At 34.7% G+C, this 17057-nt stretch overlaps 1 protein-coding gene across 2 annotated transcripts in view; it reads right to left on the bottom strand.

Annotated features, from left to right (window-relative positions):
- Positions 1 to 386: 386 nt before the first annotated feature.
- Positions 387 to 17057, bottom strand: part of LOC132562377 (tyrosine-protein kinase CSK-like) — a 44153-nt gene continuing 27482 nt past the window's right edge. For both annotated transcript variants that reach the window (XM_060227117.1, XM_060227116.1), the window contains exons 5-12: positions 14648 to 14867; positions 12327 to 12495; positions 9114 to 9216; positions 8393 to 8551; positions 7920 to 8019; positions 6241 to 6336; positions 4938 to 5024; positions 387 to 4694 (exon numbers count right to left, since the gene is read on the bottom strand). In XM_060227117.1, coding sequence (XP_060083100.1) covers positions 4518 to 4694; positions 4938 to 5024; positions 6241 to 6336; positions 7920 to 8019; positions 8393 to 8551; positions 9114 to 9216; positions 12327 to 12495; positions 14648 to 14867 — 1111 coding nt within the window. In that variant the 3' untranslated portion in view covers positions 387 to 4517. The remainder of the gene's footprint in view (positions 4695 to 4937; positions 5025 to 6240; positions 6337 to 7919; positions 8020 to 8392; positions 8552 to 9113; positions 9217 to 12326; positions 12496 to 14647; positions 14868 to 17057) is intronic.

A 17057-nucleotide genomic window follows, 5' to 3' on the forward strand; every position in this document is an offset into this window, starting at 1 on the left:
GAGGAACTTGAAATGTAAATTATACAAGTTTTGCTTCCCTGAGGTGAGTTTGATGGTTGTATAGGTCTAAGTGATTCAGCATTGTGTCAAAAACTGTTTTATCTGGTTACACTGTGGTAACTTTTCACTTGGAAAGTTCACTATTATCCGTTACAGAAGATCAGAAATATACAACCTTCCAAACAGACTCCACACTCAAATCAGAAGGTACATTTAGCAATTAAATCATTTTCAGCACAGCATATTGTTTAAATACTGAACCACATGCCAAAAACAATTTTCTAGTTTGTTCAGTCCCTTGTCATTGGTATTATTTTTTTTATATATTTAGTACTGTCACCTTTTTTGCAATCTCATACCTAATATCAAGACAACCAGAGATAAGGCAATGTAATTAAGTATTTTATTGGTATTACACATGTTACATTATAACAGGATATTTACAAACCATCAGCAGTTGAATGATGTAGTTTTATATAAAAAAAAATAATAAAATCAACTAATGTGTTTACATTATGATATGTCAGAACGTAACATTAAAAACTTTTGGCAGCATAACAGATTGATAATTTACCATATTCCACCCAATCTACGATACACCACTAACATCAGCTAACGGCTAAGCATTTCCTAAGGGATCAAAACACCTGAAAAGCTTACAAAGAAAAAAAAATGATAAAATAAGTGGGCAAAGGATTCCAATTTTAAATTATCCCTCTTTGATTTTAATGTAATTCAAACACCTGTTACATACCTGGAGAAATAATGTTAAAATCCAAATGACTTTTTGCAGATTCTAATGTCTGTTAAAAGTCAAGTATTCATTCTATCAAAACCAAGGATTAAATTTCATCAAAGCAAAGTGTTCACATTCCCACCATCGCCATATGTCAAGACTGAAGCCCAAGTATTGCAGAATTTGATGTCTACCCTGATGGTTCAGTCTAGAAAACTGAATGTCTATAGAAAATAAAACAAAGAGTATTTATCCGGAAATGTATATATCAAAACAAAATTGTGATGTCTTTATAACAAGCTGAAATGTACAGAAGTTTCCAATCCATAGTTTAAAATTATTGAGTCATCAAAAACACTGAGAATTCATATCAGGTGCTGTGAAGTCTGTACACAAACAATAACTAAGGAACAATATATTATCTATGGGGAGAACTCTATTCCTGCAATACTAATTAGAATAAGAAGCAACCATTATCAGGGTGAGAAATTGGAGGCTAGCAACTGTCATCAGGGTGAGAAATTGGAGGCTAGCAACTATCATCAGGGTGAGAAATTGGAGGCTAACAACTATCACCAGGGTGAGACATTGGAGGCTAGCAACTGTCACCAGGGTGAGAAATTGGAGGCTAGCAACTATCATCATGGTGAGAAATTGGAGGCTAGCAACTGTCATCATGGTGAGAAATTGGAGGCTAGCAACTATCATCATGGTGAGAAATTGGAGGCTAGCAACTGTCACCAGGGTGAGAAATTGGAGGCTAGCAACTATCATCATGGTGAGAAATTGGAGGCTAGCAACTGTCATCAGTGTTAGAAATTCAAAGCTAGCAACTGTCACCATGGTGAGAAATCTGAAGCTAGCAAACAATTGTTTTATTAAACCCTTTATTGTTGGTTAAAACTTAAAACCAGTACATTGTATACCCTTGGTTAAAATAAGATAAAATATTATAAGAGAGTTAACTACATCTAGCAGTGCTGAACATAGGCTAATCTTTTCCTGGTGTAAACCATATTTATTAGGGTGGGGATGGGATGTTCAATATTTTTTGTATTTGTATGAATATGATTTCCCAATATTAATACACTTCTATGATACATATAGAGAACTTTTTTTCATATATATTCACGGTAATAGCGTATGATCTTCACTTATCAAGCTTTTCTGATGCTAGCAGCACCTCCAGACAGTTTATACATGTAAAAAGTATGTACTTTTCTTGGTCACATGACCTAAATTTTATCATAATTAACTAAAATAAATTGATATCAATGATAGCAATAGAGTTGTTTATAATTCTTGGGCTTTAACCTTACTGAACTTCCAAATTGATGCTTGGTCCTTTCTCTGTGTTTTGCATGTATGGTCCCTAATTAAGGTGTAGATCAGTCGGGTGGAATATTATACTCACATAATGAAAAAAAAAATGAGATGGAGAAACGACTTACACCATATCTTCAGCTAAACATAAAAGAAACCAATCTAAAACAAACAAAATATGCATACAGTTAAACTTTACCACCAAAAGCAAACCCCTCATTTCATCATCTATCAAAAATAGATCAAATATCTAGTGTACTGTCATAATTTAGGAAAATCTGGTCTATTTTAGACTTGGTATTCAGTCACATAAATATCACAACGAGACATTGATTGATTATCATCTCCTACAAAGTCACTGCATGATTTTTACAAAGCTACGTAGTGTATTATACATAAAATGGGACCGGAAAGCCATCTGAAGGCAACATCTCAGGGCTCCATGGATTACCAACTTCTAACACGCATCAGGTTCCTTGAAATCTCTCATCTAATCTCATCCATTAACAAACTTTAATTTTCCGTTTCAAGATGACTGAGTTATCATATGGCTATGTTCTGTGACAATTCATTTACATCATTAGGACGCTGTGGTGATATACACAAATGAAGTTGGCCTTGTATCAAATTTTTGAACATTTAAACCGTTCTCAAAAAGCAAAAATTTAACATGATTCATAAGCTAAATATAAATCTTCTGTAATGTAGTATAAAAGAGGGTAGTTGTACAAGCATTTGGTAGGACATCAAATACTACATACATTGTCATTCAGAATTAGTCAAAAATAATACATACTGCCACTAAAAAATTGCCACAGTTTCTGAACATGATGTTTGTCATATGGAGCTTTAAATCACAGGAAACCAGAAAACCAAGTTTCTTGAAAACAACAGAATTGAAACCAGAAAACCAAGTTTCTTGAAAACAACAGAATTGAAAGTTAAATATTCTCTAAAAGAGTGTAAAGTTCAAAGTCTCAGAAATAAGAGTTCTACTGAATTATGAAGAATGAAGTAAACTGAAGCTTCAAGTGACAATATAAATAAAGAAACCAATTTCAGATTATCAATAAATGTATACACACATGATGTTTTAAATGTAAGCTAATTCACAAAATATATATATATTAGAAATGTAAGAAAAAATTACGGTACCAGTCCATTCCCGTTTTCATACACGACAACAATAAGAGACATGCAAAAACACTTTTGCCTGACATTTCTACAATTTGTATTTTATTAACACTGTAAAATCACAGATTTCATTCTCTCTATAACCGGTACAAAATTATAGGCACGAACCTAATCATCAGTCACATTAAAACAGTATTTTCTTTCTCGCATTTACACATTAATCAAGTTTTAAGACTTTTTCAGGAAATGGTTTTCAGAGTAAGGAAGTTCTATGCTATGCATTATGGTTATTTCCAATTCAAAGTGTTTCTTGACTATTTTTTCCAAATATTTTGTAATCTTTCTTCCATGTTTATTTAAGATGACTGTAACTTCAATGATAAAAGATAATGTTTCTGCATATAGGAAAACTTTCAGAGATAAAGCCACATTATCAATGTTCAATGATATCTATATAATAACTTGATATAACTTCATACATAATTATTAATATGTAAATATGTGCACTATATTTATTTGAATCTCTAGAATTAATGCATATTTTTAAACATAAAAAGGCATTTCAGTCTGAGAAAAGTCATGGAATTATTCTGTACCAAATTACTCCAGCTTACAATTTTTAAGACAATTGTCATATCAGCAAGGAATTTTTGCTGGTTTATTTGCTGCTTTTCTTCCCTTTAAGAAAGCAAATCAAATTAATATTTTTATACACCAACTATTTTCCCCCATAGAGAGAAAAATCTGGTGACCGTTTTTGATGAATGATATAACATAAAGCCATGAAATATTGTGACATTTCCATTGTGCTTGGATATAAGCTTCAGACCTGCAGATAATCCTAAAGCAAATTTTGGTAAAAAATTCAGACTTTAGGAAATGTCATTTGAATTTGACATTTTCAATAAATGTATAACCATGTAGAATATCAAAACAGAGATGTTTTATTAGTATTCCCATTACAGATGCAGACACTTGAAGCAAAAATAATGTCCACGCTAGTATTTGAATAACAGTGGAATGCAGCCACTGATTAGTGTAGAATCACACATAAGGTATACACTGACACAGCTACAACAAACAACAGTGTACATCACTTATAATAAGGCAATGTGGTACTCTTTTCTCCACTGCAAATAGTGAAAATAAAATGTATCTTAATGATGAAGAGACAAATATAGACTAACTGCTGGCCAATGCTGGCATGACCAGCAGACAAGAGATTTGATTTTGGCTTGCAGAGTTATGCCCCATGGAGGATTAAATCTCTCAGTATCCAATGCATGGCTTGTCCCAGAATCATGACACTCATACTGCAACGTTGCTATACAGTCGTGGATCTCAAATGGTTAAGTTTGTCTAAAACTTCTTCGAATGAAGGTCGTTTGACAGCCTCAATTTCCCAGGAGCTGAGCATAATTTGGTAAATTTCTTTTGGACAGCCTTCTGGAGCCTCCATCCTGTATCCACGCTGTACATAGGTCACAACATCTGCTAACGGCTGTAACACACACAAACAGATACATTTAAACATGCTACATACCAACAATAAAATGAATGACCAGGTGGAATTGAACTTTATTCAGGTGAAAGAGTATTAGGAAAGGACACTAGTTTAACAACTGTGGGGAAAAACAGGTTTTTCATTATTTCTGCCTATGACACTATGCTATATTACCCATGATGCAAAATTTTTCAAATATGAGATATATTACCAATAATTCCCTCTTACTTATATACTTACAATTCTAGGATATGGTACTCTTCCAAAAGAATATATCTCCCACATTAATACACCAAAGCTCCACATATCAGATTTGCTGGAAAATTCCTGTTAGAAAAATGAAAACAAAGCTTAACACTTAAAAACCAGCTGTTCATGTACAAAGTGAATACCCTCACATAGAAATTGAACAGAAGATTGAAACTTAAACAGTTCTCTTTCTTCCAAAAAAAATAGGTGTTGTTAATTCACAAAGTTTCAGTTAATTGATTCTAATATTTTTAAAATGTAATAGAATTTCATCTATAAGTTAGTGATGAATGAGTTTAAGTTAGTATAAAATTATATTTTCATGGAGCTCAATTTCCATGGAAAAAGTACTATGTTGTGGACATATGATTTCATGGATAAATGAAGATCAATAAACCTATCTATATCTATTTCAACAGTTTAGGGACATCAGAATTTGGGGATTAAGAGTACACATAAAATCAATGTAATGAAAACTAGAGATCTGTTTTGATGAAGAAAAACACGTCTCCCCTTTCCAGAAAATATGTTTATTTACTGCTTTTGTTCACAATCATTAATTTTATTTGACGCTGTGCTACTGCTAAAATGTTGGCAAGTTTTGGTAGCTTTGTTATCCACAAGTATATATACTAGAAATAGCAATTTTTGCACATATAATAACATTATGTTTTTCATTACAAGTGGTTAATAGGAGTTTAAAACAAAAGCAAGCAGAATATCAAATATTCATCACATTTTGTAGGTATTTAATGAACAGGTGTTTTGATTTATCCTCTCTCAACAACCATGTATCTACAGAACATTGCACTGTTACTGAAATCGCTAACTTGACTATAATACTTCTGCTGGAGTTCATCAGTTCTAAGTTAAACCATTCGTTGAATGAATATTCTGGCTTTTGACCTTGAGTTCTAGGTCACAGTGACCTTACTGCAATGTATTGCACATCAGTTTTAGCTAACAGAGGTGTACAGCAACTTTCAAAATATCTTCAACAGTTCGAAAGTTATTGCCTGGACTTGGAGCGTATCAGAAGAACCAGAATAAGGACCAGAAGAACCAGCACTAAAACAACAGGTCTCCCTCCCTTTATTTAAAGGGGAGGCATAATAAAACCTAGAAAATCAATTATTTAGATTAATCTAAATATTACACTTTAAATAAATCCATCAAATACTTTACTAAGGAATATCTTGGTTAATCAAACAAACAAATTTTAGCCTTGCTCTCTTAATCTTAATTCTAATAAACCCATACAGGTACTACACTAATTTAGACCAGGCTTACTTACATTTTCTTTCAAAGCTTCTGGAGCTGTCCACTTGATGGGGAACTTGCCCCCCTCTTGTGTGTAATCTCCATGTTTGGCTAGACCAAAGTCAGATACCTAATAACACATCAGAAATGCAACAGCCTTGTAATAAAATCATACAATACTGTGAAAATAAATCAGAAAAATGGTCAGGTCCCAGACAAACTGTCGGCAGCTATAAGTGCCTGTAAATTCTACAATGAACTATTAAAATATCAACAATTTAAATTTTTAGACAAGAGTATAAGTGAAACTGATTAATTCCCCCCTGAAAACGACTTTATTGGACACAAACTTTTACCAAAGGGCAATAATTCTGTAATCAAGGTGTTGCAAGCTCTGAATTTAGTATACTATATACAGTAAAACCCTGCTAAGTCGAAATCCTCGGGCCTGTGTCAATAGTTCGAGGAATACAGGGTATTCGAATAATCAGAGGTTGGTCAAAATGTAGATTGTGTGTGAGATATAGTCTGTACCTCGATGGTACGTCTCTGGTCATAGTAAGTAGTCATCGATCCGTTAATGAACAATAACACTTGATTGAAGTCTCATAGAAGCGAAACATCTCATACATTTCGGAATCAATACCCAGAACTATTGTAAAAAGTCTCTGATTGAATACTGACGGAGTCTTGTATCGACGTCGTTACAACGATACATCAGTAGAAAATTGTTCCTTTATTAGTGTGTCATTTCGTAATTTGGTTTACTGAAATAAAACTTCTGGTATAATGTAACAATATTATTCAATTTTTTAAGTCAAGCTAATGATAAAATTACTGCATAAGGTGTGAAGTATCAGCACAGGCAGGTTACCCTGTCGTTAATCCTTTAATTGGCTGCTGTCATGTCGCACACCTGTGAAAACACATGACAGTGATCTGAGCCAATCAGCTCACGTTAAAGCAGTCAAGTGTGACACAGGTGGATTACATGTTCGATGAAAACATGGGAATATACTATGGTAATATTAGGGAACGGGGATAAATATGAGTTCGACAAAAAGGGGGTATTCAACAAATAGCGGTTCGAGGAATCTGGGGTTTTATAACATATAATATATAAGGAAACGGTAGGGACCGAGTGGGCAGTTCGACGAATACGGGGTATTCGAGGAATGCGAGTTCAAGTAAGTGGGGTTTTACTGTATTCTCTTAGTATGTCAAATGTATACACATAGTTCTATGCGCCTAGTTTTCATGCAAGCACAAATATACTCATGACACAAAATTTAAACAAAAGGCAATTACTTGATACTGAAGGGTCATGGGCCCTGACTTTGCTACACTACACCTTGCCTTTGTATGACTGATGTATGTATCACCTTTCAATATCCTAGTTTAAATGGAGGCAAAGTAATGCTGCAGACATAAAATTTGAACATTGTAGTTAAGCAGTTGCTGGCCCTTACTTTGGTACACTACACACTGTCTTCATATTATCAATGTATACACCAAGTTTCATTATCCTACCTTAAATGCAAGTTTTTTACAACTTCTCACTCTATTTTTTGACTCAAGATCTTTCAGATTTTTTTTCTTTTATATTTTGGTCTTGTTCTATAATGTAATTTTTATATTTTGAATTTTTCTAAGTTAACATCATTGTCATCAACTAGACACCTCTGAATCATATCAAACCAACCCTTCACCCACCTTGGCTGTATTGCTTTCATTCACCAACACATTCCTGGCTGCTAGATCTCTGTGTACTAGATTCTTACTTTCTAAATACTGCATAGCTGAACATGTATCTCTGTAAATGAAGGGATAAAACACTTGTTACCATTGTCAAGCTAAATTCATCATTTTTCTTGACAGTTAAAGAGCATGATACCTTATACATGAGACAATCCATTCTGTTTCATAAGTATCAAGACAATAAACAACGTGTCACTTGATATACAATATGAACTAGGTACATACATGAACTGTATTTCATTCAAAATACAGCCAAACATGAAAATTCCACAACTTCTAAAAGATTCATTTAAGACGATATTTGGAATAAGATGTCTAATATTTTTTCTATATACATGTACTTATTTTCAATTTTTCTTGATTCAAAAACATTCTGAATATTTGTTGCCATGGTTATATGCTAGTTCCTAATATCATCACAGACTTACGTGGTAAAGTCAATTTGATCTTTCTTTGTAATTACACTCCTTCCACGAGACCTTAAGTATTCCACTAAATTCCCTTTCCCCATAAATTCTGTTACAATCAAAATATTGTCTCCTAAAACAACTCCAATCAATTGGACCAGATTTGGATGTCGAAGTGATCTGAAAAACATGAAGATTCTGCCGATTACATCAAATGTGAAATTATATATGCAAAACAAACTTTTTCTTTAAGGTAGGGCAAAGATCAAAATGTTGGTTTTAGGTCAGAGTGACCTACTTTTGATACATGACATATTGCACCAAAAAGAAGAATCCATACCTTAAGAACCAGTACAAAGTTCCAGAGACAAGTAGTGTAAGACTTAAAGCTCAAACACTTTTTCAATGTAGGTCAAAGGTTAAAAAGTACGTCGGAATGACTTACTTTGATACATGACACATTGCACCAACAAGAGGAATCTATCCCTTACAAACCAGTACGAAGTTCCAGAGACAAGCTCAGACATACTTTTTTTGAATGTAAGTCAAAGGTCAAATTGTATGTCAGGGTGACCTACTTTTGATACACCCAACATCACTTATCCTTGCTGAACAAATATCCATATCATGAAGTTCAAGTGACAAGTAGTGTAGGCCATAGAGCTAGGACAAACTTTTTCTTTAATGTAGGTCAAAACAGAAAGCAGATTTAAGACAAATCTAAAAAAACCACAATACTTACGTCATAACAGAAGCTTCTTTTAAGAAAGCCTGAGCAGCGTTGTCCTGTTTCTTCAGCTGTTTTATTGCTACTTGTTGGTGTTTATATTTACCCTTACACACATCTGAAATCATACCAAACAGTGTTTATATTCACCTTTACACACATCTGAAATCATACCAAACAGTGTTTATATTCACCCTTACACACATCTGAAATCATACCAAACAGTATTTATATTCACCCTTACACACATCTGAAATCATACCAAACAGTGTTTATATTCACCCTTACACACATCTGAAATCATACTAAAAAGTGTTTATATTTACCCTTACACACATCTGAAATCATACCAAACAGTGTTTATATTCACCCTTACACACATCTGAAATCAAACCAAATATTGTTTATATTCACCCTTACACACATCTGAAATCAAACCAAATATTGTTTATATTTACCCTTACACACATCTGAAATCAAACCAAATATTGTTTATATTTACCCTTACACACATCTGAAATCAAACCAAATATTGTTTATATTTACCCTTACACACATCTGAAATCATACCAAACAGTGTTTATATTCACCCTTACACACATCTGAAATCAAACCAAATATTGTTTATATTTACCCTTACACACATCTGAAATCATACCAAACAGTGTTAATGTTCACCCTTACACACATCTGAAATCATACCAAACAGTGTTTATATTTACCCTTACACACATCTGAAATCATACCAAACAGTGTTTATATTTACCCTTACACACATCTGAAATCATACCAAACATTGTTTATATTCACCCTTACACACATCTGAAATCATACCAAACAGTGTTTATATTCACCCTTACACACATCTGAAATCATACCAAACAGTGTTTATATTCACCCTTACACACATCTGAAATCATACCAAACAGTGTTTATATTCACCCTTACACACATCTGAAATCATACCAAACAGTGTTAACGTTCACCCTTACACACATCTGAAATCAAACCAAATATTGTTTATATTTACCCTTACACACATCTGAAATCATACCAAACAGTGTTAATATTCACCCTTACACACATCTGAAATCATACCAAACAGTGTTTATATTCACCCTTACACACATCTGAAATCATACCAAACAGTGTTTATATTCACCCTTACACAATTTCACCCTACATACAACTGATACGAAACAGAGTTTAACAACAAAATCTTAAATTACAAGGTTTCAAATCTTGCCTTCCTGGAACAAGATTCCCTAGTACACAGGAACAGATCTCAGGTACATTTCTCACTTCCCTGTGGTCAAGTACACTGGATAAGGTTTAGGTACATTTCTCACTTCCCTGTGGTCTAGTACAGTGGACAAGGTTTAGGTACATTTCTCACTTCCCTGTGGTCAAGTACACTGGATAAGGTTTAGGTACATTTCTCACTTCCCTGTGGTCTAGTACAGTGGACAAGGTTTAGGTACATTTCTCACTTCCCTATGGTCTAGTAGAGTGGATAAGGTTTCAGGTACATTTCTCACTTCCCTATGGTCCAGTACAGTGGACAAGGTTTCAGGTACATTTCTCACTTCCCTGTGGTCTAGTACAGTGGACAAGGTTTAGGTACATTTCTCACTTCCCTGTGGTCTAGTACAGTGGACAAGGTTTAGGTACATTTCTCACTTCCCTATGGTCTAGTACAGTGGACAAGGTTTAGGTACATTTCTCACTTCCCTATGGTCTAGTTCAGTGGACAAGGTTTCAGGTACATTTCTCACTTCCCTATGGTCCAGTACAGTGGACAAGGTTTCAGGTACATTTCTCACTTCCCTGTGGTCTAGTACAGTGGACAAGGTTTAGGTACATTTCTCACTTCCCTGTAGTCTAGTACAGTGGACAAGGTTTAGGTACATTTCTCACTTCCCTATGGTCTAGTACAGTGGACAAGGTTTAGGTACATTTCTCACTTCCCTATGGTCTAGTACAGTGGATAAGGTTTCAGGTACATTTCTCACTTCCCTATGGTCTAGTTCAGTGGACAAGGTTTCAGGTACATTTCTCACTTCCCTGTGGTCTAGTACAGTGGACAAGGTTTAGGTACATTTCTCACTTCCCTGTGGTCTAGTACAGTGGACAAGGTTTAGGTACATTTCTCACTTCCCTATGGTCTAGTACAGTGGACAAGGTTTAGGTACATTTCTCACTTCCCTATGGTCTAGTACAGTGGACAAGGTTTCAGGTACATTTCTCAGTTCCCTGTGGTCTAGTACAGTGGACAAGGTTTCAGGTACATATCTCCCCTCCCTGTGGTCTAATACAGTGGACAAGGTTTCAGGTACATTTCTCACTTCCCTGTGGTCTAGTACAGTGGACAAGGTTTTAGGTACATTTCTCCCCTCCCTGTGGTCTAGTACAGTGGACAAAGTTTTAGGTACATTTCTCACTTCCCTGTGGTCTAGTACAACGGACAAGGTTTCAGGTACATTTCTCCCCTCCCTGTGGTCTAGTACAATGGACAAGGTTTCAGGTACATTTCTCCCTTCCCTATGGTCTAGTACAGTGGACAAGGTTTAGGTACATTTCTCACTTCCCTATGGTCTAGTACAGTGGACAAGGTTTAGGTACATTTCTCACTTCCCTATGGTCTAGTACAGTGGACAAGGTTTAGGTACATTTCTCACTTCCCTATGGTCTAGTACAGTGGATAAGGTTTCAGGTACATTTCTCACTTCCCTATGGTCTAGTACAGTGGACAAGGTTTCAGGTACATTTCTCACCTCCCTATGGTCTAGTACAGTGGATAAGGTTTCAGGTACATTTCTCACTTCCCTATGGTCTAGTACAGTGGATAAGGTTTCAGGTACATTTCTCACTTCCCTATGGTCTAGTACAGTGGACAAGGTTTTAGGTACATTTCTCACTTCCCTATGGTCTAGTACAGTGGACAAGGTTTCAGGTACATTTCTCACTTCCCTGTGGTCTAGTACAGTGGACAAGGTTTAGGTACATTTCTCACTTCCCTGTGGTCTAGTACAGTGGACAAGGTTTCAGGTATATTTCACCCCTTCTTGTAGTCTATGTTAAGAAGCAATTTACTGTTAACATGCACTTGATATCTTGTACGCAAGATTTCTACTTCTGACAGAGACATACACACACTTAGACACTCACTTTTTAACCGTATCCTACAATGTAGTGGAATAATTTGAATACAGGAAAAATAAAGATTACCTCCAAATTCTCCCTTCCCTATAGACTCGCCCACTTCCAAGTCTTGTTTGTGAATCACCCAGCCTCCACTCTCAAAGTCCTGGACAGATACCATGGAGAAACTGGAGCCTTTCTTCTGAAGAGGACGTATTAGTCGGACACAAAGACCATCTGCATCCTTAGAGTAATGCTGCAGAATCACACATCATAATTAGTTTTGTCAGAACATAAAATCTACATCAGATTTAGAGAGACATTATTATTCTAATATCATAAATTGTAAAGCTGCTTGTAAAAATAATACATGTATGACTTTATAAAATCTACTCCGTGAAAATTCAAAACATTTTGCATTTCAATGCATACTGTATAATTTCACAAATGGAACTTTATTGATATGAAAAATAATGGATAAAAAATAAACCACAATAGTTTTAATGAAAGACTAAAAAGAAAGCATAGATCTTTGAACAACAACAAATTAACAACATTTATAAGCATCAAAGTGACCACAGGTAGCTGACAAAGACGTGAAGCACTATCCCGTACCATGGCCCCACACATTCACTGCCTACAACATGCATATTCCCCCTATACCAGATTAATATTATATATTGGCTTTCAAATTAAGTTCCTTTCATGTGTGCCTAGTGTTTTACAGAAACATGTTTGATAATGAATATTCATGAGCTGCTTTCATCAATAGGCTATCAGTACAATTTCACAGCTTTTACCATATGGTAACATTAATCAGAATCTACTGAACCCTTCTTTCCATGTTTTTGAAGTAAAGTCAGTCTTGATTAAAAAAAACAGATTGATGTTAACTTTGCATCATTACATTGAAAATATCAAAGAACTTTTATCACAGTTAAATACTTTCTCTACTAAAATATCAGTCTTATAAAACTGATGAGTTCATTTAAAAGATTTGTAATTGACAGTAAATTACTTCAGTTATCAACTATGAGGTGGTAATTTTTTTCAAGAGGCACACAATTCTGACAATATAAAAAGATTTTAAAGATTTTGGATACAAAAATAGAGAGGGGCCTATTCAAAAGGAACTATATATCTGGACACCAATATAGGGGGGTCTGTTTAAGGGAAAGCCTGTATCTGGATAAAAAAATAGAGAGGGGCCTATTCAAAAGGAACTATATATCTGGACACCAATATAGAGGGGCCTGTTTAAGGGGAAACCTGTATCTGGGTACAAAAATAGAGAGGGGCCTATTCAAAAGGAACTATATATCTGGACACCAATATAGGGGGGTCTGTTTAAGGGAAAGCCTGTATCTGGATACAAAAATAGAGAGGGGCCTATTCAAAAGGAACTATATATCTGGACACCAATATAGGGGGGCCTGTTTAAGGGGAAACCTGTATCTGGGTACAAAAATAGAGAGGGGCCTATTCAAAAGGAACTATATATCTGGACACCAATATAGGGGGGCCTGTTTAAGGGGAAACCTGTATCTGGGTACAAAAATAGAGAGGGGCCTATTCAAAAGGAACTATATATCTGGACACCAATATAGGGGGGCCTGTTTAAGGGGAAACCTGTATCTAGACACCAAAATAGAGGAGTCTGTTCAAGGAGAAATACATATCTGGACCCCAATATACTGGGTCCTATTTAAAACTAAATATATCTGGACATCAATGTGGATTGGCCTATTTAAGGGGATATACATCTATATGCTAACATATCAGATGTGCTATATCGTCAAAACACAAAGGCCATTAAGGGCATACACACAATGACAGACATACTAAAAGCTATCTATAGCACATGAAACCAATATTATTTGGTTAGATTTGACTAACTATGATGGTGTGAAGTTATATGGAACTGAAGTCATCTCAAGTGCATCCAGAACATGTTAGTATTTCTAAACACTATCATAAACAAATCTAACTCATGTTTAATTGGGTTACCATATTTAGTACTAACAGTAGATTTGTCTTCATGATTTGTCAGCAGAAACATTTTCATTGTGGGTATTTTTTTAGAGATATTTTACATATTGGCATTGTCTACAAAATAACTTGAAACCAGTTATAAACCAACATGTAAAATTAAATACAGTAATGAAAATGTCAATTACCCTTTTACATTAGTCCATCAATTACACCTAAACCAAAGTGCAACTATCAACCAAATTTAAAGAAAAACTCAAACTACAAAAACATTTCAAGATATACATAAGAAAACATCAAATTCTGGGGAAATCTTACACCATTGAACCAAAAAAAAAAAAGCACAAAAACAATGAAAAAGACCAAATATTAAGACTGGACATAGTAATAGAATATAGAAATAAACATGATATATGTACCTCAACAAGTTGTGTTAGATTTTCAAAATATGATTCTTCGTCTATGGTCATCTTGTTTTGACTGTAAATTATGCGATAATGTTCCACTTTGGACTTATGACACACACTAAGTGTGAAGTCGCCAGGGTAATTCACGCTTTCGCGCACAAGAAAAAGTCCATCCTCTGGAGGCACAAGTAATTCTTCTGCATTTTCTCGTTTTATTTTCCCATGGAACCATCTACAAAGAACAAAATAGTACCATGCAACATGCATTTTCCTTACAACGAATGCAACATAAGACATGGATACAGTAGCAGCTATGTAGATGTGACTGGAACTCAGAAATATGGTGAACATCTATATTACCAGTGCAACAGCAGTAGTCTTAACCAAGTTCAGCATTCATGTTACAGAGGTCTACAGTTAATGTAACGACTGTAGTGTTTCTACCCACTAACCAGTAATGATTTACTGAAGAAACAGGTCTTTTCTTCATTAATACAACATGTTCTGGAAACAGTAAAAGATCATTTAGATCAATATTCTATTATTCTTGGTATACTATGATAATTCAATGACAAATGTCAGTAAAGATGACCATTTTTGCTTTGGTGTATGTATGGTGACCATGAATGCTGAATTCAGTTGTAATATCTGCAGTTACCTAATTAGGAACCACATACACTTATAAAGCGATGTCAGTCAAAAGGCACTTGATATCACACCTCAAAACATATCAAATAAATTCTTGACACTAGAAACATATATGTTCCCTCTCACTAGAGTAACATGAATTCCCAGTCAGTATAATCAGTTCCCTGTCACTAAAATCAAATGAGTTCCCCCTCATTAGGATCAAATAAGTTCCCTATCACTAAGGTCAAATGAGTTCCCCATCACTAGAGTCAAATGAGTTCCCTATCACTAGAGTCAAATGAGTTCCTTGTCTCCAAAATCAAATGAGCCAGCAACATGCATTCGTTACCCATGGGTTAGAAATAAGGGTACAGTATACATTATCTGGATGTATGTCATCTTATGCATAACTTTTAAGTGTGTGATCGATTCATATAGCCTAGTTACAACTCCTGCCTGCATATAGGAAACACGAGCCATATGCTAGCATACATTGAAAAGTTGTGTGCATGCTCAAAATATTTGGAAGACCTTACAATACTTTAGCTCATACCAGTGTACTGATAATTTTACAAAACTTATAATACTTATTCCATGTACACCAGTCCATTAACCAAATTTTCATATGTCGACATACACTGGCAAAGTTGTCAATATATGACAGGCCTATTATAATCCCAAAATGTTCCACAGCATCTTCCTTATCAAAAATCTCCATCTTACTGAAAGAAAACTATCCGTAAAACTCCCTATGAACAGAGTATCATGTTTAAATAATTATGTTGGTGTGATATTCAAAAACCTTTTGAATGACATGCACATGTGACTATAATCCAGAGTTAAACCATACTTAAACCATATCATGACTGCTTTGCTTATCACACCTCACAATTATTCATTACTGGTTATAAATGGTTAAAAGTCACATTACAATTTAATTCCCTTTCTACTAAACTCAGGCTACCCTTAATCTTACGGTAGATTCCTGTTACTGTTACAGATTGGTTGATATTTCAGGCACCAGTAATACAGATAAGAAAACAGTCATACATATTTCACAAGTTTATAAGAACCAGCATATAGAACCACTAGACTACAATACCAAACACTACATTATGCTTATCAGCAGTATATAGGCTTCTCAGACCAACATCAATTTCTTCCTCTCTGATTGTCATTTTTTCCTTATCATTTTTCAAAAACAATATTAATTTTCTTTCAACTGGTGATTGATTTGTATATCTATAATTACTTCTTTTTCAAACAAATTAATACTAATAAAGATTTAAATGTTGACAGTAGTTAAATTGAATGATAATTTCAGAAGAAGATACAAGAAATTGATCTAAGACATGACAACAGAAAGTGAGAAAAAGACAGCAATTTGAAATCAATGATCAGTAACATTAATATTCAAAAACTCAACAAATTACTGGCAAGTTATGGCTGTCTGTTCCTCAAACTGTATCAAAGTTTAAATCTGAAGAAAATGCAAAAATAAAAAGTTAATGAGGGTTTTTCTGAAAATCATTGATCATCCATAATCTATTTTTACAAAACCTCCCTTAAAATATGCAAGGCCTAGGTTGGCATAACAGCAGCAAGCAGTGACTATAGGTTGTTGGCATAGCAACCAATGCAACAAATCACAGAAGAGGGCAGCACTGAAGGGAGGAGACCAGTGGAGGGTTTGCTCTGGAACATACCTCAACCAGTTCAAATAAGTTATCAAAACAACAGTCCCCACCATCCACCTCCAGTTTGTTGTTGTGAGCCAAAATGCGGTAATGAT

The sequence above is a fragment of the Ylistrum balloti genome, unplaced genomic scaffold (genome assembly GCF_031769215.1).
Source record: "Ylistrum balloti isolate Yb309-2 unplaced genomic scaffold, AGI_CSIRO_Ybal_v1 Utg371406, whole genome shotgun sequence".
NCBI classification, from domain to species: Eukaryota; Metazoa; Mollusca; class Bivalvia; order Pectinida; family Pectinidae; genus Ylistrum; species Ylistrum balloti.